The sequence below is a fragment of the Lactuca virosa genome, chromosome 6, assembly GCF_052849685.1.
Source record: "Lactuca virosa cultivar CGN04683 chromosome 6, Lactuca_virosa_CGN04683_v6, whole genome shotgun sequence".
Taxonomy (NCBI): Eukaryota; Viridiplantae; Streptophyta; class Magnoliopsida; order Asterales; family Asteraceae; genus Lactuca; species Lactuca virosa.
This window is the reverse complement of record NC_136431.1, coordinates 221,664,072-221,688,709: the sequence shown is the minus strand read 5'-3', so window position 1 is coordinate 221,688,709 and position 24,638 is coordinate 221,664,072. Positions and strand designations below refer to the sequence as shown.

General features: G+C 35.8%; 1 protein-coding gene and 1 non-coding gene across 2 annotated transcripts; both read left to right on the top strand.

Moving 5' to 3' along the window:
* Positions 1 to 7,698: 7,698 nt before the first annotated feature.
* On the top strand, positions 7,699 to 9,072 carry LOC145122322 (uncharacterized). The gene is made up of 6 exons (XM_079057939.1): positions 7,699 to 7,851; positions 7,945 to 8,209; positions 8,319 to 8,371; positions 8,504 to 8,621; positions 8,690 to 8,774; positions 8,853 to 9,072. Exons 1-6 carry the CDS (start codon positions 7,699 to 7,701, stop codon positions 9,070 to 9,072), a joined length of 894 nt encoding a protein of 297 aa, XP_078914065.1.
* A 13,961-nt stretch (positions 9,073 to 23,033) lies between these two features.
* Positions 23,034 to 23,140, top strand: LOC145122992 (small nucleolar RNA R71). The gene has a single exon (XR_013714873.1). It is a non-coding gene; the product is annotated as a small nucleolar RNA R71 (small nucleolar RNA).
* Positions 23,141 to 24,638: the final 1,498 nt, after the last annotated feature.

The window sequence follows — 24,638 nt, the reverse complement described above, 5'->3', positions numbered from 1 at the left end:
ATCAAATAAACAAACCAGGCTCTGATACCACTGATGAGTTTTGAGCATTCTAACACTCCTATGGTGTACATGCAACCCTAGAAACCTTGGATCTATGTTTGACTAAGATACATGCAAATAATTATTTTTCCAAGGTTCTTATCCTAACTAGCATGGCATGGGGTACTTGAATCAAATAAAGCTAGTAGAATTACTTACCTCGTAGTTGTAGTTGATTGCTTGGAGTTTGAGAGCCTAGCACCAATAGTGTGGATGCCTCAAATGGAAGTCACAAAACACCACAAAATTGGATACTTGAGAGAATAGTCACAACCTTTCTTGAAATCGGCCCTCTTAGTTTTCTCACATCAACTAGTGCAATTTCAAGAACCAAGGCCTCCTTTATATAGTGTGGTGGATTAGGGTTACATCCATGTAAACCCTAATACCCATGTCTTTTCATTTCCATGAGATCCATGGGTTAAAGCTCCATGGAGTATCCATGGACTTTCCATGCAAGCCTAGCCCATTCCAAATAAGCATTAGCCCACACTATATAAATACAAGAGCCCATATTTAATTAGTCACACTTTTGATCTCTAAATTAATTCTAAATTAATTATAGATCAACACTAATTAAATAATATGATTTTATATTAATATATTAGAACTTATAATATATTAATAAATCATAACTTATACTATTCTCAAAAGATTATCCGTAAATTGTTCGGGTGAAGTGCAACCCAAATGGACCATGCCGGGTCGGGTCAAGTACATACCAAATATAGTTATGGACTTAGACACTATATCCAACAGCTATATCATTACCTCGCGGCAGACATACTGCCCAAATTCTCTGGTGGAAGATCGTCATCAATGCTATCCCACAGGGTTTACTCTCAAGCTCAGAAATCAAAAGCCTCCATATCTCTGCTGCTTCTCACAGGATACGGAAATAGCACATCACTGGTCACAAAAAGTGACATCTCCACTATCGGCCGATTGCTCCATTCAGACCGTATTCTACCATAACGCACCATCCCTATTCATCCCTGAGTCTTGGGACTCCAACCGGCATCTCACCAACAATCCCTCGGAGCTAACTCGATTTCCCTCTCAAGGGATGCTCCACTAAAACTCGGTCATCATGGCCCTCTGGCCCCATACTCTTTCACATCTGATCTCAGTCTAGACAATCACCACGGAATAACCGGTAAAACCAGAAGCACTAACCGCCATGTGTCATGGTACTCAAACCAGGTGACCACCTCTCGATCTGCTATGAATCATGGTACCCGAACCATGTTATCTCCTCTTAATCTGCTACGGATCATGGTACTCGAACCATGTTCTCTCTTCTCAATCCGCCTCAAATCATGGTACTCGAACCATGACATCACCTCTCGGTCTGCTACAAATCATGGTGCTCGAACCATGACGTCACCTCTTGATCTGCTACAAATCATGGTCCTCGAACCATGACATCACCTCTCGATCTGCTACAAATCATGGTACTCGAACCATGACATCACCTCTCGATCTGCTACAAATCATGGTACTCGAACCATGACGTCACCTCTCGATCTGCTACTTATATCCCCCGGAATACTCCCTGCATCGAGTATGGGTCCTCTGCTTTCAGTAGTACGGGCCCATACTACAGTACGGGCCCATACTACCTGCCACATCTACCCATACTCACTACACGGACCATCCTAGAGTCCCTAAGTAGCTGCTCAACCTTCTCAATCACCAATTCCAACATGCGTGCTCGCTTCCCAGCGAAATGCTCTACTCTGTCAGCGTACTCATCTGACTAAGGTCACTTCCTAGGCTCTTCCTAGGTTCTCACACTTCTCTGCCATCAACTGCTGAGAAACTCCTTATGATGCCAGTCACCTACCTCCTGAATATCGTCACATTCACTTGGTAGCTGACTCCCATCATCGGAAGTTCCACAAAGCACGAAGCAAGCAGCATTCGAGCATCGAATAAGCACGTAAAACCCACTCTAGGTGATAACTCCACTTGCTCTACTCATACTCAAAAGATATCACCGAACTCAGCAACTCTACCCCTCGCGGGTATATAACTACTCTCTCAATAGGCTCCACAAATGCTCATCTAGGTATCTCTCCTAGATTACTCCTCTACTCAAATCCCTCTCTAAAAGGATTCCTGTTGGATACTCTTACTCAACACATACTCGAAAGCATATCACAGACAACAGCAACTCCTAGGCTAAGGCATCACAAATCAGGCCACTCTAGTCCTAAAATATGAAATACCTAGCCTATCTCTAGCATGCATAATATCTCATAACATTTCTCATAAATGTCTCATAATACAAAAGTAAGGGTATTTTGGGAAAACATTGTTCGGGCTCTGGCTGATTGTACACACTTCTCCAACTCGTTTTCTCTTAAACTCTTTCTCATTTTTAGAAAAATTTATCTCTTTGAAAATCTTTCTCAATTCCTCATTTTGAGTTCAAACACACCCGGAGGTGCATCCGAATCCCTCAAACCAAGGCTCTGATACCAACTTGTAACGACGTAAATTTTCAAAAGAAATTTTTCATTTTAAATCATATAATCTTCATAACACATTTCATAAAATCTCATTTGTTTAATTTACAAAACGCACTCCATGTTTAATTAATAATCCAGGATCCTCGAAACATAATTCCTTCTCTGGTGTGTACAATCAAGCCGGTGCCGCCCCGCGATCCTGAGAAAACCTGAAACACATAACACATAACACGATAAGCACGAAGCTTAGTGAGTTCCCCAAAATACCACATACAACAATTTCGCCACTCGAGGCTGTACTCCGTAAGACCCTCCGGTCAATGTGTCTCAGCGGGACCCTCCAGTCCCATAGCTCATTGGACCCTCTGGTCCAGTCTAGCTCATTGGACCCTCTGGTCCGGTCTAGCTCGTTGGACCCTCTGGTCCGGTCTGGTTGAGAACCCTCTGGCCTCATAAATCGTTGGACCCTCTGGTCCGGTCTGTAAAGCTCCGCATGGCATAAATCACAAAGAAATAATGCACAACATAAAACATAAGGCAGGATAACATAATACTCCATGTAAGCACATAAGACCTTCCGGTCACACATAACTACCACTCAAGGTAAAGTATACTGAGAAGACTCACCTCGTATGATGAACAACCTCTAGTAACGCTGCTGCTATACACCGGCCTCTAACTCTGTGCCAAGGCCCACATTTATCCCAATTAGGAACTAAGTCCAACTCTCACTCTTTAGGTCTAAATGTAGCCCACTGACCAGCCCATTAATGACCTAAAACCCATTGGGCCCACTAAGGCCCAATTCTCAATCAAAAAGGCAAGCCCAACCTTAGATAAACTCCCCGAGCCCACTAATGGCCCACTTTGATAAACTGGGCCCACTCCCTCCAATGGGCCTTACCCTAAGCCCAAATATATCCTTGGCCCATAAATTCAGACTAATGATGGCCCAACAGCCTAGAGACCCAAAGCATGGCCCAAATCATGGCCCAAAACACAAAGTCCAACACAGACAAGTTACACAGGGCGTACTCCTATGTACGCTAGGCGTACTGACTCGATGGTGAGTACGTTGGGCGTACCTGTACGTACGCTCAACGTAATCCTCCTGTTAAGCCCTTTTTCCATTAAGTGCTTATTACTTCATTCCAGAGGCTACAAATTCAGATCCAGGTCCTTATTATCCTCTTAATCCTTAAAGTCATAATCTTGGTGGCTTGCAATCCACCAAATAAGCTCAAACTCGAAAGGTAACAACATACTTCCATAATAAGGGCTACATATCATGCATGAACACAAATGGGACATCAAGATGGCAACTTTCTGCCTTAGGGACTCATCTAAAACTGAAAATAGCAACTCCAAGACTAGGAGTCGAATTTGCATCATAAAGCTCTAATCTTGGGACCAAAGGACTCCAAAATCAAACAACACTAGATCTAAGCATGCTTAAGGAAAGCTATGAACTTTATACCATAAAAGAGCTCCAAATGATGATGATGATCCAGATCTATGAGCTCCAAACTCCCAAGCTCTTCCTTGCCAACTTCCTCTTTTGCACATTCCAAGCTCATACCACCAAAATAAACCTCTTGAAGACCAAATCATCCAAGGATGAAGACATGAGACGTTCTAGGGTTTCTCTGAGGTTAGGGAACAAACATGGAGGCTAGGGTTTGAACCATAATGTCCTATATATAGTGGCACACCCTAAATTTAGGGTTTCTGGTAGGGCTGTGCATGGGTCGGTTTTGACCTAAAACCGAACCCAAACCTAAAATGATCGGTTTCTAAAAATTTCAACCCAAACCGAAACACAAACCAATGGGTTCGGTTTATCGGTTTTCGGTTTTAAACTTCGGTTTCATGTTTCGGTTTCGGTTTTATAATGGAAACCAAATCTCAAACTTATTTCTTAATTTCCCTCAACTCATCAACTATATAATGGTGAGGATAACTGATATTTACATATCACTAGCGATGTGGGACTCACGAGATAGTAGAAAGAAAGTGGATAACCATCTTATATAGAAGCGAATGTTGGCTTAAGTTTTAGTAATGGGCGATGTGGGATAGAGTTAAGTCGCTGGCAAAATAAATCGAGAAAAATGAGGTTAGCAGGTTTCGAACTTGCTCCATCTACTACAACTGCCTAAGGCGTTAACCACTAGAGCATCCTTCATTTTGAGTTTATAGCCCTAGGACTACGTATATATACATATATAACTCACATAATACATATAATATATCAACACTCGGTTCGGTTCGGTTTCTTTCGGTTTTACCAAACCCAAAAACCGAACCCAAACCGAAAATTTCGGTTTTTGGAAATTCTAAACCCAAACCATCGGTTTATGCTTCGGTTTCAGTTTTCCGGTTTTGGTTTTTGTCGGTTTTTCGGTTTCCGGGTTCGGTTTTGCTCACCCCTAGTTTCTGGACTCTGGACGTACGTTGGGCATACCTCCTGTACGCTGGGCGTACACCAAGGAGCACCCGCGACCATTTCCCTTATACGCTGGGCGTAACCCAGCCTTAAGCGGGGCGTACCCACGCGCTTCCATTTCACATGCATGGCCTTCCATGCCAACTTTTCTCCTTAAGGGACCATTTATGCCAAAAACTTCCAAGTGTCATATCTTCCTCACATGATGTCCGTTTTCGACGAACTTTATATCCACGAAAAGGTAACGAGAAACTCTACACTTCTATCAACTTTGTATATATCCTAGAGCCCACTCGAGCTCAGGTCCAAAATTCATGAAAAGCCCAAACCAACACCTTTGCCGATAATCTTGGGTCCTAAAGAACAACCCGAACCCTTTTCTCACACACGGTCCACCTTATCCATATCCAAAAAGGCCTAAACCTTTCTCTTTCAAAATCTCATAACCTTCTCATACTCAGATTACGACCCCCAAGCCTGGAATTGTAAAACAATCCGAAACAGGATGTTACATTAGTGCTTAAGAAATCTTGATATGGCTTCATTATATGGGTACCTAGTTTCCCTTTTTTTAGCCAACCGAGCAACCTTCATGGCTGGATATATCCCAAAAATCAGGAACAATGCAACATCCCATCATCATGTAACCTGGCCATTTTGATTACAGGTTATTCTTGAAAGCTAGAATTATTGTTCTGTTCATGTTAAAGCTCTCCGCCAAATGCTTCTTGTATGCTTCCCTAGAAGGTGAGCTGGCCATTGGATTTTCCTTACCTTTTTCGCTTCGGTTAGCATGTAATGAGCATAATCAAAATCCATGACTAATCTTTTTGGTATGAACCTATCCAACTTTCCTGAAAAAAGATAAAACGATACAAAAAGGGTTTTTATGGATGGATTTCTATTAACAAATATATACAATAAGTAAACACACTCAAAATCCTCACCAATCGAATCACTTATTGCACTTTGGGCATCCTATCAAATAAATACCGGAATAAATGATAGTCAGAACCAAAAGGGGGAATGAGAAGGGGCAATAGAGTAGTTATAGTTACCTCAAATGAGAACGGTGAGGGGGATCCATAAAATCTAAATGATGGTCATCTACAAATATCATGTTTGTCATAAAAAAATAGATTTTATTTGTCGTTATATTTAATACCACAACCTATCATATTAAAATAAAAAAATTTACGAAAAAATGCAAGTGAATTAGTATTAACACGTCTAACAGCATGATGAGGGGTACATTACCCAAGAAAATATTAAATTGGTTTAATCAAGTAAAGAATACCTACAATATTATCATGAGGATCCTCAAGACCAACTTACTTTGTCTAGTTCTTTAACCTGAAAATAAAAACATCAACATGATCAGATTACACAACTGATTCCACAAAAAAACAGACACCAACATTGAATCTTATAACGTGGCATGATTGACCTTGAAAACATTAGAATACACATGATCCATGTATGATTTAAATATGATAACTATATCATTTATGAAAACAATACGTGACTGAAGAACTCAGCAAGCACGCATCTCTGGACTTCTTTTGAGGTCCAGCTTTAACCTATTGACCAAAGTTTTCACACTAAAAGACATGAAAGATGAACCCAAAATCGGCATATCAGTCATTCCTTTGGAAGTGATGATGGTGTCATATTAGAAAGACCTGAAAGATAACCCACAAGAAGCAACGTTACCATAAATAAAATCTTACATCTTTCAGTTATTATGCACAATGTGTATGTGTGTTTGAGAAATGTCAAATAAGAGTTTAGCAAAGACTAAACTAACCTTGCCAACACCTAGTGCTTCCTGGGCATTGTTAGTTGTTTTTCTTGATAAAAAACCAAATTCCTGATTTTTAGCAAATAATTCATTATTTTCATATATAACTATTCGTTATAAAAGAAATTAACGTCACCATTTAATATATATATGATTTCATTATTTTAAAAACTTATATCTTTCAAGTTAAAAAATATATATTTCCTTTTAACTCGATCTTATAAATTAAATTCAAACAGTTTTCCTTAACTATATCCCTAAAAAGTCTGCATTTATTTAAAACTTTAATTTGATCTTATATCAAATACATAATATACACCTTTTTCTTTTATTTGTTGTTTAAAAGAACCGAACACAAAAACACATTCACTACATTCCTTTGTACGTCTTCTTCTCTGCAACCTTGGTAAATCGTTTTCCTTTATACTTCTTATTATGTTACACAAACTATTGTTCTTCTCTTACGGTTATTCTTATCCTATATACTTCCTTATCTTGATTACAAAATCACTTTTTGATCTTGTATTCACTTCTCCCAAATTGTTATAACAATTCCTTACAACAACCTTTTGATGTCGAAAAAATATTATAATTTATACAAATGTCATTTCATTTACCAAGAAAATCAAATAATGACGTCCCAATTATAACATTGTACTTCAAAAATACAATGTTATAATCTGCAATGAATCACTTTTCAATGTAGTTTTATCAATATATCTTTCAATTTAGCAAGGTATATTATTGGGAATTTTAGTCTATTTTGGATGTTACTTTGAGTATATATGTTAACCTGTCCTTGTATTTATAAAGCACAATATTAACATGAAAGGGCATAATGGTCATTTTATGTTTAAAACATATAATAGTAGTTATTTTATCATTGATTATAAAATAATTACTTTGACTATATATATTTTTTTATTCTTTGCAAATCAATGGCTGCAACAAATGTTACTTTAATTGTTTATGTAGTTGTTCTCAGGGATGATTTAACATTCAAAGTTCGTGTTATCAACTTATGGAACCAAAAATCCGTCTATAACAAAGATGAACTTCACTTAATTGAATTGATCTTAATAGATGAACATGTAATCTTGTTAGTTATTAATATTTTTTCTTTACACATACAATACAAGGACCATTTTACTTATTATTGTCAATTTATATCATATTTCTTTTAGGGAAACAAAATCCAAACAAAAAACATCTACAGATTCATAGATATTCTAAAAGATGGTCATGCATTTTACATAAAATGTCCAATCTTTGATTCAGAAAGGATGGGTGGTTTGAGGTTAACTCGTCATCATTATAAACTTACTTTTGTCCATAACACTAACACTGTTGTTACGGAGTGTCATGAATTTGATGGACCTATGTTTGGTTTTGAGTTTATTGATTATCAAACTCTTGTCTCATTGGTCCATCCTCGGAACATGGAAATCAGTTAGTTTATTGGAATATATTTTAATTATCAACAAATTTTATGTTTTAATAAAAAATTATATATTAACATTCACAACAATGTTTCATTGATCTTTGTTATTTTTCATAGATGTTATTGGATTAGTAGTTGCAATTGGTGACATGTGGCGAGATAATGTAGATGTGAAGAAACACAGACTCAACATCCAAATCCAAGATACAAAGTTGTTTAGACATATTTTTATTTTTATCACTTATAATATACAATAAATTATCTTTTTTACTTTAATAATTTATATTTAAGTGGTTTGCAAGTATCTGTCACTTTGTGGGGGTCATTATGCTTACACAATGCAAGACTTTATCGATAACAACATACACAATCTTCGTATGATTGTTATCCTTCGATTTGAAATGCTTAAAGTTTGGAGAGGTAAATTTATTTTCTTATTAACCTTTATTTTATAATAATTAGAATAACACTTATAGTATTTTTATTAGATCGTCCGACAGTTAACACATATTGTTTCATGACAAAGCTTTTCATTAACACTGACATTGATGAAATCAATGTTTTTAAGAAGAGGTAATTTATGTTTTATCATTTTATTTCTACAATTACCCTTTATGTCACTGATATTAGTTATTTTTCTTATAAAAACAGTTTAGATGGAGATGATCCCCCTGGTTTGTCTTCAAATACACATACACTTATTCCATCTAATCAAGTTTGTCAGCATGATGATGTCATAATTAAGTTTCGGTTCAAGAGTAATGGTGATGTTTGTGAACACGGTAAACAAATTGTGAAGGTGAAATTGGAAAACATTGGTTGGGTTTTAATTTTAAGATCAAGTATCAAAAAATCTGTTTGTTTAGACTAATAGACATCAATTTTATTTTACATCCTTGTAGTTTTAGATTCTCTTTGGAAGTTTGAAATATTTGTTGAACATCATTTTTGTTTTAGTGGTTTCTTACATAATTTATGGTTTATACAAGAACATGGTCATTGTGATTTCCAGGAACAAACACACAAATATAAGAACACACCGAACCACTAATAAAAAATCACACACAAATGTAAAAGTACAATGTTGTAATAGAAATATAATTGCATAGATTTTTCTTTGTGCTTGGAATATTAATAAAAATACATTACTATTTTTGTATTTTTATATGTTAATAACAAAATCAATTGAAAGTATGGTTTGCTAATGTAGTCTCATACCCTTTTATATATATCAAACATTTTTATATAAAACCAAGTTATATAGTAGCACCAGATGTGCATTCTTAACAATCCTAGAGAGAGTATTTTTTATGTTTCGATTGTGGTAGTTGATAGGAGATATTGATATAAATTGTGGTGGAGTTAAGGGTTAAAATTGGTTTTAAAGAATCGATTACCCAGAGTTGTTATTGTTCTTTTTGAGTTTTTAGTTGATAAAAATAATGTCATTCTTTTTGTCCATATAACAAAAGTGTGCAGATTTGTGGTCTAATATTATATTTAAAAAAATGAAATATCTAAACACTATTATGAGTTTTTATATATGCTAATTCACTAATCAAATATTCAAATACACTAATGCGAGTTTGTCTTGCGTTTTGCACATATTTAACCCTAATATCTAGCAAATCTATATGAAAATGGAAATCTAATTTTGGAAGGTATATGATATTAAATTAATAACTTATTTGCTCATATTAATTAGATTAACATTTTGCACAGATTTAACCCTAATATCTAACGAATTCGAATTTCAAAATTTCAAACTATTATGCACAAAGTATGAAAATCAAAATTTCAGTCAAATTGAAAGTTACCTAATTGTGTCTCCACTCTTGAAGTATTTCGAATTATTCTTCATACCACTTCAGTTTTTGATAACTTCTTTAAAAGACATCATTTCTACAAAAAAATAATCAAGTAAAATTTTAAAAAAATATATATGTTATGTTAAAGAAAACTATCACTAACAAATACTTAGATAGTTTTTTACCTTCAATTATTACATCTTCAATTTGTATCTTCATTCTCTGACTTCTACATCGTATATTAATCGGTATAAGTTTTTACTCGGTTCAAATTTGATTGGATGATTGTATATTCCTATCTGCATTCATCGATAGCAATGGACAAAGTTCCATAGCTTTCTAAAATGAATACCTTGGAGATGTTAATCTTGCTTGCGGAGATATCGATTTCGGTATAAGACTCTTCTAGGTCTTCATTTCTATTACAACAAAAGGGAGAAAAGGGGATTATTACTGATTTTCATGTAGGTGGGTATGTTGGTAAATAGTAAATAGTAATTAATATATTTTTTAAATAAAAACAATATATATATATATATATATATATATATATATATATATATATATATATATATATATGTGTGTGTGTGTATATATATATATATATATATATATATATATACGTGTGTGTGTAGGATTAAATGAGAACATCTAAAAGGTTGAGAACGAATTTAGGTTGAGAACGCGAGAACATATCTAGAGCGTCTAAATATTCAAATCTAAGGCTATTGTCGGATAGACCATTTGTATGAATTCTAAAATTGTTGGTATTAAAGTGTAACTTTAAAAAGATGATAACGTGCCCTAGCAATCACGAAAAGAGTCGTGTCGGTCGCACCAAGACTCCCGAAGGCTTAGCTCGCCCGGCGGGACAGACCCATCGAAGCTTAGCGCCCGCTAGCGCCTCCAAGAGCAAGGCGCTCCTGCAGAAAAGCCCGCGCCTGCTTAGGGCGCCTTCCGCTCCAAGACAAATGATACGGTCAAGCGACAAAGCAGACGATCAGGGCACTATTGCCATAACCAATAGTAGTGCTCTGACAGATAGAGGAGCATGATCCTCCAATCAGCGTCCCTGATCATGTCGCCTCTGGCGATCCTGTCCCGTACGGCCGATCAGGAGCGCCTAATATAAAAGGCTACACCCACAACCCTGATAGGTAAGTCTCCTTCTCCAAGTAATACCAACAAAACCCTTGAATACCCAACTGACTTGACCGTCGGAGCATCTTTCCGGGAGCTCCTCCCGGGAAACGGCTGACAGCCTTCTTTCCATTGTGACTTTGCAGGAACGACGAAACAATCAGTGTCAGAGCTCACCGAAGCCTGAGAACAAGGTCACATCATATATATGTATATATACTAGTCGTGAACCCGCGCAAAGCAGCGGCGACAAATTTTTTCTTTCGGTGAATATTTCTTTGCAACATATTAGCTTGTTTATGAGAGAATATTGATTCTGGTAGATAGAAAATTGTTCTCTTTAGTTATAATAATAGATTTGATTCACTACTAATTATTCTTTAATGTATATTTTCTTGTTCATTTTGGCGGATAATGAGTACTTTATGTTGATCGGTTAGTTTGCTTTATGAAACATGTCCTATTAAAAATAAGATACAATGTATTCACAAGTATTATTAAACATTAGTTTCAATTCTACAATTCGATTTTTTCTTCCCATGGACAATGTATTCTATAATTTATTTGTCGCTTTTGTATATGTTGGTGTTGTCATATGTTGGATCCATTGTGTCGAAAATTGATCATTTCTAACTCAGGATAACATACTTTTCTTCATTGGTGTATATTTAGAAAAAAACATTCAGAAGTAGTTTTCGGTCATCAACAAATATATTTAGGTCAATGATTAGTCTCCTTTGTGTTAAAAATAAAATTATGTTGTTTTTATTTAAAAAAACATATTTTTTATTAAAAATAAAAATACGTAATGTTTGGTTAATAAAATTGTTGATTTTTTAGGTTTTAAAATATAATTGACACAATGGTTTGGATAGACTGGTTTTTTTTATTGAAAAACTACAAACGGACAAAATCAAGCTTTAATAACATACAAATACTTCAGCATAAATTTATTCAATTATCAACCAGTCATGGAAAATGTAAAATGTATAGCCTTTTGAAAAAAGAGAGAAACATGGATCGTTTTATTTCCAAATTGATAGATACAAAGTGAATTATAGTTTAGGATTTTAAACCAATATAAACTATTTTGAAAACTAATATTATACATTAACCTTTCCAATTTCTGCTACTTGCTTTCCCACGTATCATTTGCTTTCAAGTTTCAACCTTCATTAACATAACAAACAAATGAAACCAAGACAAATATCAATAAAATTTGAAAGATACATAGTAAATTACAATTAAGGATTTGAAAGATATCTAAAAATGTCGATTAACCATTAACTAACTATAAAATCCATACATCCTTCCTCTCTCGCATGCAAAAATGTAAGCATGCAAAAATGTAAGTATGGTTCTGTAATAGACAAAAAATTGAAATAATGTTGTCATAGTCAGAAAACTAAAGAAAATCAGCATGTTATTATAAATAAATAAAGGAAAGTAATCTGGTATATCTGCATTAACCGAATTTAAGAGTGAGATGTTATAACTTGATATATTTTCTTGTAAATACTTTGATTTAATATGTGAAAGTTACCTGGTATGTACTGCATAGTTCTGACCAAGCTTCTCAAGTTCATCCATCATATAATATCTAATACATGGGTTGTCTTTAAAAAAACCAAAGCACCAAAATTAATTAAAAGCAGTAAAACCAAAATTGTTATAAGTTCTCTAGTCCATCCTACAAACAAATCTTAACTAATAGATTAAGCCAATGTTACATATGATTCTTGACTAATAGATTAAGCCAATGTTACATATGATTCTTGCTTGAGACCTTCAAATCCTAGATGTATCCAAGAGACTTGCTTATACATTCATGTAATCAGAAATAAGAAAAGGATTCAAACGAAAATGAAAACCAACCTACCGTTTTTCCTACATTCATGTAATTTGAACTTAAGATTTGTACAAGAGAGCAAAACCAGTATAAATTAGAAACATAAAATGATGCAGGAAATTGACAACTGAAATCCAAAATCCCCCGTTATAGGTGAAGAATTTTAGAAACTGTACCAACAATAAAAACCAATCAGAAACAACATAACTGAGATTATTGTACAGAATTAAAATTAGAGGTTTTATCAATAACTGAAAATGAGAAAAACTACAAGGAACCAAGTCTAGCTTTAAAGGAACCCATAATTTTTCATCGTCATTTACAACATTTTGGAGCTATCTTGAATGGCGAGAAGGAATGCAACAAACAATTGATGGTTCGATAGAGGTGGTGACGATGGATAGTTAACAACGGTGATGGTGGACATCTGTGAGGTTTACCAAGTGGTGGTTAGCGGTTTGACCGCCATGAGTGATGGTTGTTGATGGCGACACTAAACAAGGTTGATGGTTGGTGATGGCGACAATGAGGAGTGTGGGGATAGGGTTTTTAGAAGGGCTATCGCGCGGTGTTTGTGATGAAGGACAAAGATGGCTTGGAATTGATATCAAGATTGAATGGCTGTGAAAGGAGCGTCAGAATTGAAGAGGCAACGATGGAGATATGGAATCGAGGGATCTACATATCCTCGACGGCGCTTCTAATTCTTGAAATACTTTAGTGCTACTGACTGCTTAGTGTGACTGAAGAGAGACGACGAAGATAATGAGGGTTGTAATTCTTGAAATCAGTTGAAGAGAGATATAGAGAATGTCGACCCAGAATGGAGAATGTAGATAACTTTTCCGAGATCTCAGGATTCACCATAGACTCCGGATTAAAGGGTTGCTTTAGTCAATATTTGTCAAACTGAGGAGGTAGAATAAAAAAGATTGGGTCAAATTTTTAAAAGAGATAAGATTTTCAAATTTTAATATTATTTTATTAGTAGTTACTTGTACTATTAGCTTAATGGTTTGGACGTCTTAAAAAAAATAATATTATTATATTCAATCTATTTATAGAAATAATGAGATTTCTTTTATAAGATAGTAAATATATATATATATATATATATATATATATATATATATATATATATATATATATATATATATATATATATATATATATATATATACAGGTTCAAGTATTCTAACTAATTATTGTGCGGATGTGTGTACAATGTTATTCTATGAGAATTACTAAGAGAATAAGTTGTTTAGCAATACGAATACGTTCAACCTTACAAAAATATCGTCATTTCCATGCATTCTCGCTAATTATTATTATTTTTGTTCTCACACATCGTTTTTCACTCATTTTCATTCTGACAGAATACGACTCAATAAACATTCTGACAGAAACGAGAATAATAATAAAAAATGTATAATAACCTTATAGACGATTTAATTAGTGAGAATGTGTGTTAATGACAATAATTATATAAGATTGAACGTATTTATACTATCAAACAACATATTTTCTTTATCATTCTCAAAGAATAGCATTGTCCATACGTCAGTATAATAATTAGTTATAATAGAATAACCTAAGCCTACACACACACACACACACACACACACACACACATATATATATATATATATATATATATATATATATATATATATATATATATATATATATATATATATATATATATATATATATATATATATATATGAGTAGGATCAAATGAGAACATCTAAAAGGTTGAGAACGGGTTTATGTTGTGAACGCGAGAACATATCTAGAGCATCTAAATATCCAAATCTAAGGCTATTATCGGATAGACCATTTATGTAAATTCTAAAATTGTTGGTATTAAAGTTTAACTTTAAAAAGGTGATAAGGGTATGATGGTAATTACAACTTTAGCCGGTTCCTATAATTTCTAAATCGTTTTCATTTAGTTAATTGTTAATTGTATTTATTTCTTTATTTTAACGGTGTGTAGAGGAATTCGAGATGCTTCTACAAACGGAATGTTGGAGTGCTAATATACAACCAAACAATACAAAGCGAAATAGATCTCGCCTTATTCATTTGTGATTATATAATAATAATCAATTATTTTTATTCTAAATTTTGTTTATGTTGTATTCATATGTGATTATAGAAAAATAGATACGGATTACATTATAACTTTTTGTGTTATTATTATTATTATTATTATTATTATTATTATTATTATTACTAGTAGTAGTAGTATTATTATTATATATATATATATATATATATATATATATATATCAAATATGTTTTATTTATTTATGATTATAGTTGTATTGTAATTTTTCTCTATGAATTGTGTTATATTCGTTTATTATTATAACTTAATTCATCTATTCATTCACGATAACAATGGATTTATATATGATTACAAATATATTTTTATTTTTTTGTATGATTACACATATTCTGTTGAAATGATTAATTCATAAATCTTTTTGATATACTGGTAAAAAATTAAAAAATAAAAACCATTTTTTAATCATGGTAAAAACATTTTTTTAATAATCTTATTGGTTAAAAATATATTAAATTCATTTCTAGTATTTAGGTAAAAAATCAATTAATTAGATAACATCCCATGATTGTAGGAATTAATTAATTATCCATATTTAATTACATTGTAAAATTCCTTTTACGCCCTTATTGAATGATTGGTCTAAAATTGTTCTCGTGTTCTCAATCTTTTAGGTGTTCACATTTGATATTATATATATATATATATATATATATATATATATATATATATATATATATATATATATATATATATATATATAGGGGAGCGTTCAATCGAGAACATTTCTACTTGCCAGAACATTTGAGAATAAATTTGGTCCACACAATTTTTAAATTAAAATCATCAAATAATATTAATATAAATAAAAAAATAAATAAGAAAATTAAAAAACCCACTAACCAACACCAACCTCCACCACCCATCACCACCACCCCACCCCACTACCCACGAAAACCACCCCCATCACCACACACCACAGCCAACCACGACCACCATCCATCACCTGTGCTATATGGTTTTCATATAACAAGTGAAGGTGATACGTTTATTAGTGACAGTACACTAATAAATTTGGATGAACCTAACAGCTACAAGGAAGTCATGACAGGCCCAGAGTCTACAAAATGAAAAGAGGCTATGGACAGCGAGATTCAGTCCATGTATGACAACCAAGTTTGGAAATTTGTTGACAATGTGCCAGGTTGTAAGACGGTCTGGTGCAAGTGGATCTTCAAGAAGAAGACTGCATGGATGGGAAGGTACACACTTATAAGGCGCGATTGGTTGCGAAGGGCTTTACTTAAACTCCCGGAGTTGACTATGATGAGACCTTCTCACCAGTTGCGAAGATAAATCTATTACGGTGATGCTAGCCATTGCTGCATTTCATGACTATGAAATATGGCAGATGGATGTCAAAACCGCTTTCCTTAATGGGAAGTTTGCTGAGGATGTTTACATGAGTCAGCCAGAGGGTTTTGTCAATGCGAAGCATCCTAATAGAGTGTGTAAGCTTGAGAAATCCATTTATGGGTTGAAACAAGCGTCTCACAGATGGAATCTTTGTTTCGACGAGAAAGTCAAAGAGTTTGGCTTCCTGCGAAGCGAGGATGAATCATGTGTATATGTCAAAGCCAGTGGGAGTATATGTGACATCCCCTAATTTCTCGGCCAGAAAAGACCGATTTAATTTATGCTTTTTAAAATAAAATCAGAGAAATCTTTTCAAAAGATGTTGCGGAATTGGGCCCCAAACAACATATGATAAAAGTTTATCAAAACCCTTCATTAAGAAGGTATATATTTTCCATATATATCAAAACATCGGGATGTCATGTTCCGATACAGATCAAAAGCATAAACAAGACATTATAAGCCTTACTACAGTTATTTACAACTACTGGCCTATAATCCAAAAATATCACGTCATCCTCCGACTATGCTCGGGGTCCACTACCTGTAATCATAAAAAAACTGAGTGGGTCAGGCTTGGGAGCCTGGTAAGCATATAGGGTTTTCAACCCACAGTAATAATAAACTTATTAAGTTCACCAATCAACAATAACCCTGATTACCCGTTCCCGTTATCCTCACTTTACGTCCCTAAACACTTTTCACAAGGGACCTAGCCTAAAGAATATCATCGGGATGGACACTACTGCTAAGGGGTTTCCTCAGCCATACATGTCTTAAAGGCAACCATGAGGGGGATGGAGTACAGCGAATGAACACTCTAGTTCATTAACACCTACAGGTTGCGGACCTGCTAATGTTTCCCACTGGACTGTCTAGAAAGTCTCTGGTCGTCATCCAAACTCCGCTAGATAACTGAATCACAAATCACATCGAGGCCTCTCATCACTTTTATTTTATTACACATCACTATCTACCCATGTTCTACCCAACATATTTGTAGATAAAAATACTTATACAGTTTAAACTTGTATAAAACATCAACTCAACAGTCACCTCAAATAAACAATTAATATATTTACACATAACACGTATTATAAGGTAAATACTTCATATCTATGTGTAAAATGAAAGTGACTATACACTCACATGTTTTGATGAAAATCGGGCAGCAATTCGTTTCCTAAAACGTTCGTTTCTAATAAAACCGGGAGTTTTATTCAGAAACCGGGCTCTGCGAGGGTCGGGCTTTGAAACCGAAAAGATAAATTTTCCGGGCTTCACGGGCTCTTCGTGGCGTATTCTGGGGGTTATGATCGATACCAGGGCTTTGGGGGATGTTAAGATGAAGAAAATATGAAGAAAGAGGCTAAAAGTGGCAATTTCCCAATTATAGCCGAGAAGGCTCGCATGTCCCTTATATTTATAGGGGGTCCGAAGTCGGTTAGAAGGAGAGGAGTCAGCATGCGAGGGCAGGTGGCATCAGGAGCGAAGGACACGCGGCCGCAGCTGGGCGAGGGTGCGCATGTGCTCGCATGTGATCTGCGCATGCGAAGCCTCGGTGTCGCCTCCTGATTGGACCGCGGCCTAGGGTCCAAAAAGTAAGGGGTTCGTGGCACTCTCGCGAAGGCTCGGACATGTGCTAAAGGGTACGTGTCGCCTTCTCAGTGGACCACTTTGGATCAGCTCACGAGATCGGATGAATCAGCAGCTCGGACATGTAGCTCGCATGACTCACCAATTTCGGACACGTGGCACGTTCTAAGCGAGGGTGACGTGGCCGAAGCCACCTATGCGAAATTTCTCGGTTTTCGCGCCAAAACTTCTAAAATCCGTAACTTTCGCATACGAGCTCCGTTTTTTACATTCTTTATATGCACGCGTAGGTAAAATTACGCTCTACAACTTTTGTTTAGACTTCGTCGGCTAATTTTGACTTTAATTTTTATATTATTATTTTTAACAGACCGGGACAGGAAATCCGCTAAAAATTCATAACTTTTTCATCCGACGTCCGTTTTCGTCAGACTTTTTACCGTTGTGCTACTAATGACGAGACCTTCGATTCTCGTTTAGGTCGTGTCGGCTAAAAATCACTTGATCTAAAATTCAAGTTTTTAGCTGTCTACTGCTAAGTTGAAACTTCGAAAAATCATAACTTCCTCATACGAAGTCATATTTGGGCGTTCTTTTTATGCCTACTCTCGGTTTAACGAACACTACGAGTTTCGTTTAGATCACTAAGACCAAAAAGTAGTTTATCGAAAACTCACTTTTTACGACATTTGGCCCCGTGCCGGTTTGTCGCGAAACTTCGACAGTTCATAACTTCTTCGTTATAACTCGGATTTCGGCATTCTTTATATATCCGTAACCCTTGTCACGCCCACTACAAGTTTCTTAATAGATATCGGCTTTATCTAAAATTTAATTTTTGACGCTCATTTTTAAGCCCTAATAATTAAGCAATAAACAGATAATTCACATAATATTCACATAATTCCTTTTCATTTCTTCAAAATGAGTTACAAAGGTTAACCTAGACTATAATGTCAATATTAATGCCTAGTCTAGAAACACGGGCATTACAGTATAGTTAGCTTCCTCGTATTGTATGTCGATGACATACTGCTCATAGGAAACGGCATCCCGACCTTACAGGAAGTTAAGTCCTGGCTTGGGAAGTGTTTCGCTATGAAGGACCTCGGAGAGGCTGCCTATATTTTGGGAATAAGGATAGTGAGAAACATAAGTAAAAGACTAATAAGACTTAGTCAGAATACTTACTTGGACAAGGTACTAAAGCGTTTTAGTATGGAGAATTCCAAGAAAGGGGAGTTACCAATTGTTTCACTTTGCATGTTTTGACTTCCTGAATAATAAGATTATTTGAACAATCCACAGTCGTTTATACTTTGGAAGTAGGTATGAAAGAAGACTGTCATGAATTGGCTTGTAGATTGTCTAAAGTGTATTAGACATAGCAAAGGTTTATTGCAATGTTCATGATTGCTTATGAATAAGATTTGAGCATTTGATTAGACCCACGCTTGCTGGTATCATTTCATGGAATTTATCACGAGTGATCGCAAGACGATAATATCATATGGTCTTAAAACCTAGATATATGGTTTATTATTTGCAAGTTGGTTGTGCATTGATAATGCGTAAACGCATCAGTAACTTGATTTTATAAAACGCATTGTTGTGCATGATTTGATAAGTGAATGGTAAATGCATTTAAGTCGAAGTTTATCTGTTCCTTTTATCCTAAGAGGATAAAAGCGATATCTGGGCCCCTCGATGATTTGGTTTGACTTATGTGTCGGGCCTGGTCAGGACTGAATTGATGTGTTCGATTAAGTTCTATGTCAGACGAATCAGAGATCGAGAAACAAACTGCTGGACAATAAGTATGACTATGTTCCATGTGATTGTCTGCACGATATCTAGAACGGAGGACTATACGATCCCTTATCTAAAGGACAGGTTACTGATAAGATCAGAGTTTGACAGCGTCTTTGAGAGCTACAATTGCTAATCGGATCCTGAAGTCGTACTTGCATTTATAGTTACTAGACTTATCCAAGTGGGAGACTGTTGGATTAGTGTCTAAGCCCGTAACTATATTTGGTATGTACTTGACCCGATTGTGCATGGTCCTTTTGGGTTGCCTTCACCAAAGCAACTTGACAGGATGACTTATAGAGAGAGAGAGGTTATTATGGTGTATTAATATATTATATGAATAATATATTAACGGAGAAATCATATAGTTTAATTAATATTAGTCAAGAATTAATTAAGAATTAATTATGTGGCTGAACAAGATTAATTAAATAAAGGGGATTGGAACTGTCAATTGTGTGATAGTTAATTATTGGGCTGAGAATCCTTACGGATTAGGGCATGGACAAAATTAAGATGGAGTCCATCTTGAATTCGTCTAAGGAGGCCTTATTCCAGAAGGTTCCTTGGACTGCTTAAGGCCTAAGCTGTCCATTAGGGTTTTGACTGAAACCCTAACAACACAAGTATAAATAGAACCCTAAGGGCATCATATTTTGGCCACTTGAATGGGAAAGAATGGGGTCAAAGTGTTTATGGACTGCCCCCCCCCCCCCCCCCCGGTGTCTTTTTGAAGGCAATGTCGTGAAGAGCGAAACCACGACGTGGGTTTGTAATGGGCTAAAAATATTATGGTCCATCTTAATTTCACCATAAACTACGACGTGGAGCACAAGCCCACGACGTGAATTTAGTCTGGACACAAGAATTAATTTAGTTAATTATATTTGTTTAATTCCAAAGTACCCCACAACTAATTTTTCCCAATTAAAAGTTTTTGGATGACGAATTGATCACTTTCCTAAACTAAAAATGCAAAAACTAAAAAAGAAAAGAAAATCCAAACCAAACGCGGGTTGCCTCCCGAGAAGCGCTTCTTTTTGACAGAGTCGTGAGCCGGACTCCGTGCCTCCCTACGTTGAATCTTCAGATGAGTCCATCACCAGCTGGATTTTCTGCTCCTTCCATCGCCTTTTGTATGCTTGAACACGTCGAATGTACGCCTTTTTGAATTTTCCTTTTTAGCCTTCGCCTCATCTATATCAAGCTTCCTTTTGGTCCCTTTTGTTTCTAATATTTCTTCATTCTTCTTTAGCTCAATAGGAACCTTCACTTCTTTCACCACTGGAATCGTTTCCTTTGAGATAACCTCGTCTTCATCACTCGACAAATCATCTCTTTCCTCACTTATCAAAGTTGTTGGTTTTGTGTATGTAATGACTTCAACAAAAAACGGAGCGGATGCTCTTGGTTTGGTGTGTTTTACTTGATGAATTGTCTTGATTTCTTCCTCCATTAGCTTCTCCAATTCTTCAAGATCATTATCTTCATCCTTATTGAACACCTCACCTTTTACATCTTCTCATTGAAAACCATTTTGTATTCCAAAGGTCTCCTCATCATCACCAACCCTCAATGTAAGCTTGGATTCACGAACATCAACTAAATCTCTAGCAGTATTAAGTAAAGGGCGACCAAGAATAATTGGGGCATTAACATCCTTTTTCATATCCATAACCACAAAATCAATTGGGAACACAAATTTCCCAATTTTAACTAGGATGTCTTCCATAATACCCCTTGGATGAGTAATCGAACGATTAGCCATGTGGATGGTCATCTTTGTACCCTTCATTTTCTGAATATTCGGCTTTTGATAGAATGTATAAGGCATTAAATTTATGTTAGCCCCAGAATCGGCTAAATCATAAGTCTTCAAATTATTTCCAAACTCACACGGAAGAGTGAGGCGTCAAGGATCTCCTATCTTCTTAGGTATCTCCACCAACACATCTCTTGAGCTTTGTTCACTAAGAATGACCTTAGAATTTTTCTTCAACTGCTGGCGAGTGTCTACAAGATCTTGTAGGAACTTCGCGTATTCTGGAATTTTTGAAAGTGAATCGATAAAAGGGGTATTAATAGGAATACCCTTTATTTGCTGAATGAACTCCAGATGCTCCCTTTCCAGTGGACTGAGATGTGCTCGAGACGGAAACGACAAAGGCGGTCGGTAAGTCGGAACAGATTCTGAATTTTTCTATTCAGACTGAGCCCACGTCGTGAGCATGGCGGGCTCACGACGTGAGTCTGGTGTTTCAGCAACAATTTCGTTTTCAAGCTTCGACTTCTTTGGCTTTCGTCCGGATGGCTTTGGTTCCACTTCTAGTGCTTCTAGGAACTCAGAGATGGCCTCTTCTTCAGTATCAATCATCATTACATGGGATTGAGCATTCTTTTCGGAAAATTGTGAGGATAATTTGTTGCTCACCAAAGTGGTTAATTGACTAACTTGGACTTCTAAATTATGGATCGATGCTTGATAATTTCTTAAAGAGGCTTGCTGGTCAATCATCATTGTGTGCTGTTCTTTCATCATTTTCATGTGTTCCTTTAGCACTGCATTAGTGTCATCATGCCTTTTGTCGGAAGCTTCCATAAATCTGGTCAAAATGTTTTCCAAGTCTACTTTCTTTTCGGCTGGTGGTTGCTCTTTTTGGTAGATGCTTCAACCTGTCTGCTTATATTTTTCTTCCTTTTGCCTCCTGTATTCATCATACAGCCACTCTTTCTTTGGTTTTCTCTAGTCCTCATCATACTTATCCCCACTCGAGTAGCAAACTTGAGCCTTTTTGTACCCGTTATCGTCTAAGCTGCAATCCTTGGTCAAGTGTGGACCATTACACCTTTCACATCCAACTCTTATTGCATGAATTGATTGGTCCATTTGGGTCAATCTCCGGTCCATATTATTCAACATTGCCATCATAGCAGCCATTTCTTCAGATTATGCACCCCCACTGCCTTTTGTTCCATCTTGTCTTGGGTTGTGGTACTCACGAGAGTGTTTTGCGAATTCTTCAATTAGCACCTTGATCTGGTTAGTATTATTCTTTGTGAGAGGGCCTTGCGAATCAAGGAGTTGTCTAGTCATGACATTGACCCCATAATAGAAAATAGACATCTCTTGCTGAATATTAAGGTCATGTTGAGGACAATTCCTTAACAATCCTTTGTAACGCTCCCATGCCTCGTATAGTGACTCCCCCGGTTGTTGCTCAAAGTTGGCTATTGCCTTCTTGAGTTTTGCTATCTTGGATGGTGGGCAAAATTGGTCTAGAAACTGCTCACGCATTTGAACCCAAGTAATGATTGTACCAAGTGGGAGCGCTTTCAACCAGTCTTTTGCAGCTCCTTTGAAAGTAACTGGTAGCATCCTTAGCAAGACAGTATCTCTATTGATATTTGGGACATTGAAATAGTCAGCAATGTCGTTGACCTCATCTAGATGTTTGAAAGCATCCTCATGATCCTTTCCATAAAACGGAATATCCTTTAGTGCATTAAGGATGTGTCCCTTCAACTCGAATGTGGCAGTGGCAGGAATCGCGGGTTGTACTAATCCCGGACCAACATCTTCTCGAATACGCTTCTTGTAAGCTCCCATTGACATTTCTTCAATGTTCGCCATTTCGTTGCTTGGCTCGTCTTCGGGTTCGCTCGTATATAGTCCAAACTCGTTCTCGGACTCGTATTCAGACTCGTTTGGGATAGGTATTTGATCTAAACTTGCAATCTTGCTCTTGTACTTTGTAGATGAGCTCGATTCTCCCGTTTTCTTCCCCGACTTCTTTGAGAACACTGACTTGAACTCTTGTAAGGGTATCTTCTTTGTTGTTTGATCTTCTTTCACGTTCTTATCTTTCTTTTTGTGAAGGGCAGACTCTGGATCTTCAAGAGGTGGCACCAAAGGTGTATTGGACCCTTTGGTCATGTACTCCTGCAAAATAAACAAAATAAAAATGTAAAACTGAACTAAAACTAAATAAAAACAGCCTACTGACTGGCCACCACGACGTGGTAAAGGCTACCACCTCGTGTTGTCACAGAAAAATTAGCAGAAAAAAAAACGAAGAAAAAATGAAAAAACTACTTAACTCACGTCGTGAACTTAAGGTTCACGTCGTGAGTCGGGTACTGCTAAAAAAAAACTAAGTTGCAAAAGTAACTTTTTGCAGGTTTTACCCTACAAAAAGGATCGATTAACCTAATGCAAATAATCAATTAACAATTAAGTCGTTCCCCGACAACGACGCCAAATTGATGCGTACAATTAGCTACACCTAATTTTAATATTTATAACCTAACTACCTTAACTAACTAAATTGCACCTAGGCAGTGTACCTAGTCAAAATTATAGAATAGTAAGGTAAGTCGGGTGTCGATCATAGGGAACGGTATTGTCTAATTAATTAATTACTACCAAATTAACCTAATTTTTAATAAGCTTTAAGTGGGTTTTATCTGATTTTGCAAGATCAGACTAACTTAACTCAAATTTAATCAATAATTAAAAACACTCCTGTTTAGTTCAAATCCACTTCTTCTTTATGGTTAGCTAACAATTATGGATTATCAAGTTGGTTATTATTGTATTAGTAATTTAAGTCTAAACTTACCAATATTAAACTAATTCATGTAAAACTATGTATGGTCACACACAATCAAACACAGAACCAGTTATGGATTATGAATATGCTATGTAAGATTATGCAAACACAATTATGGTCATAATTTATGTTCTC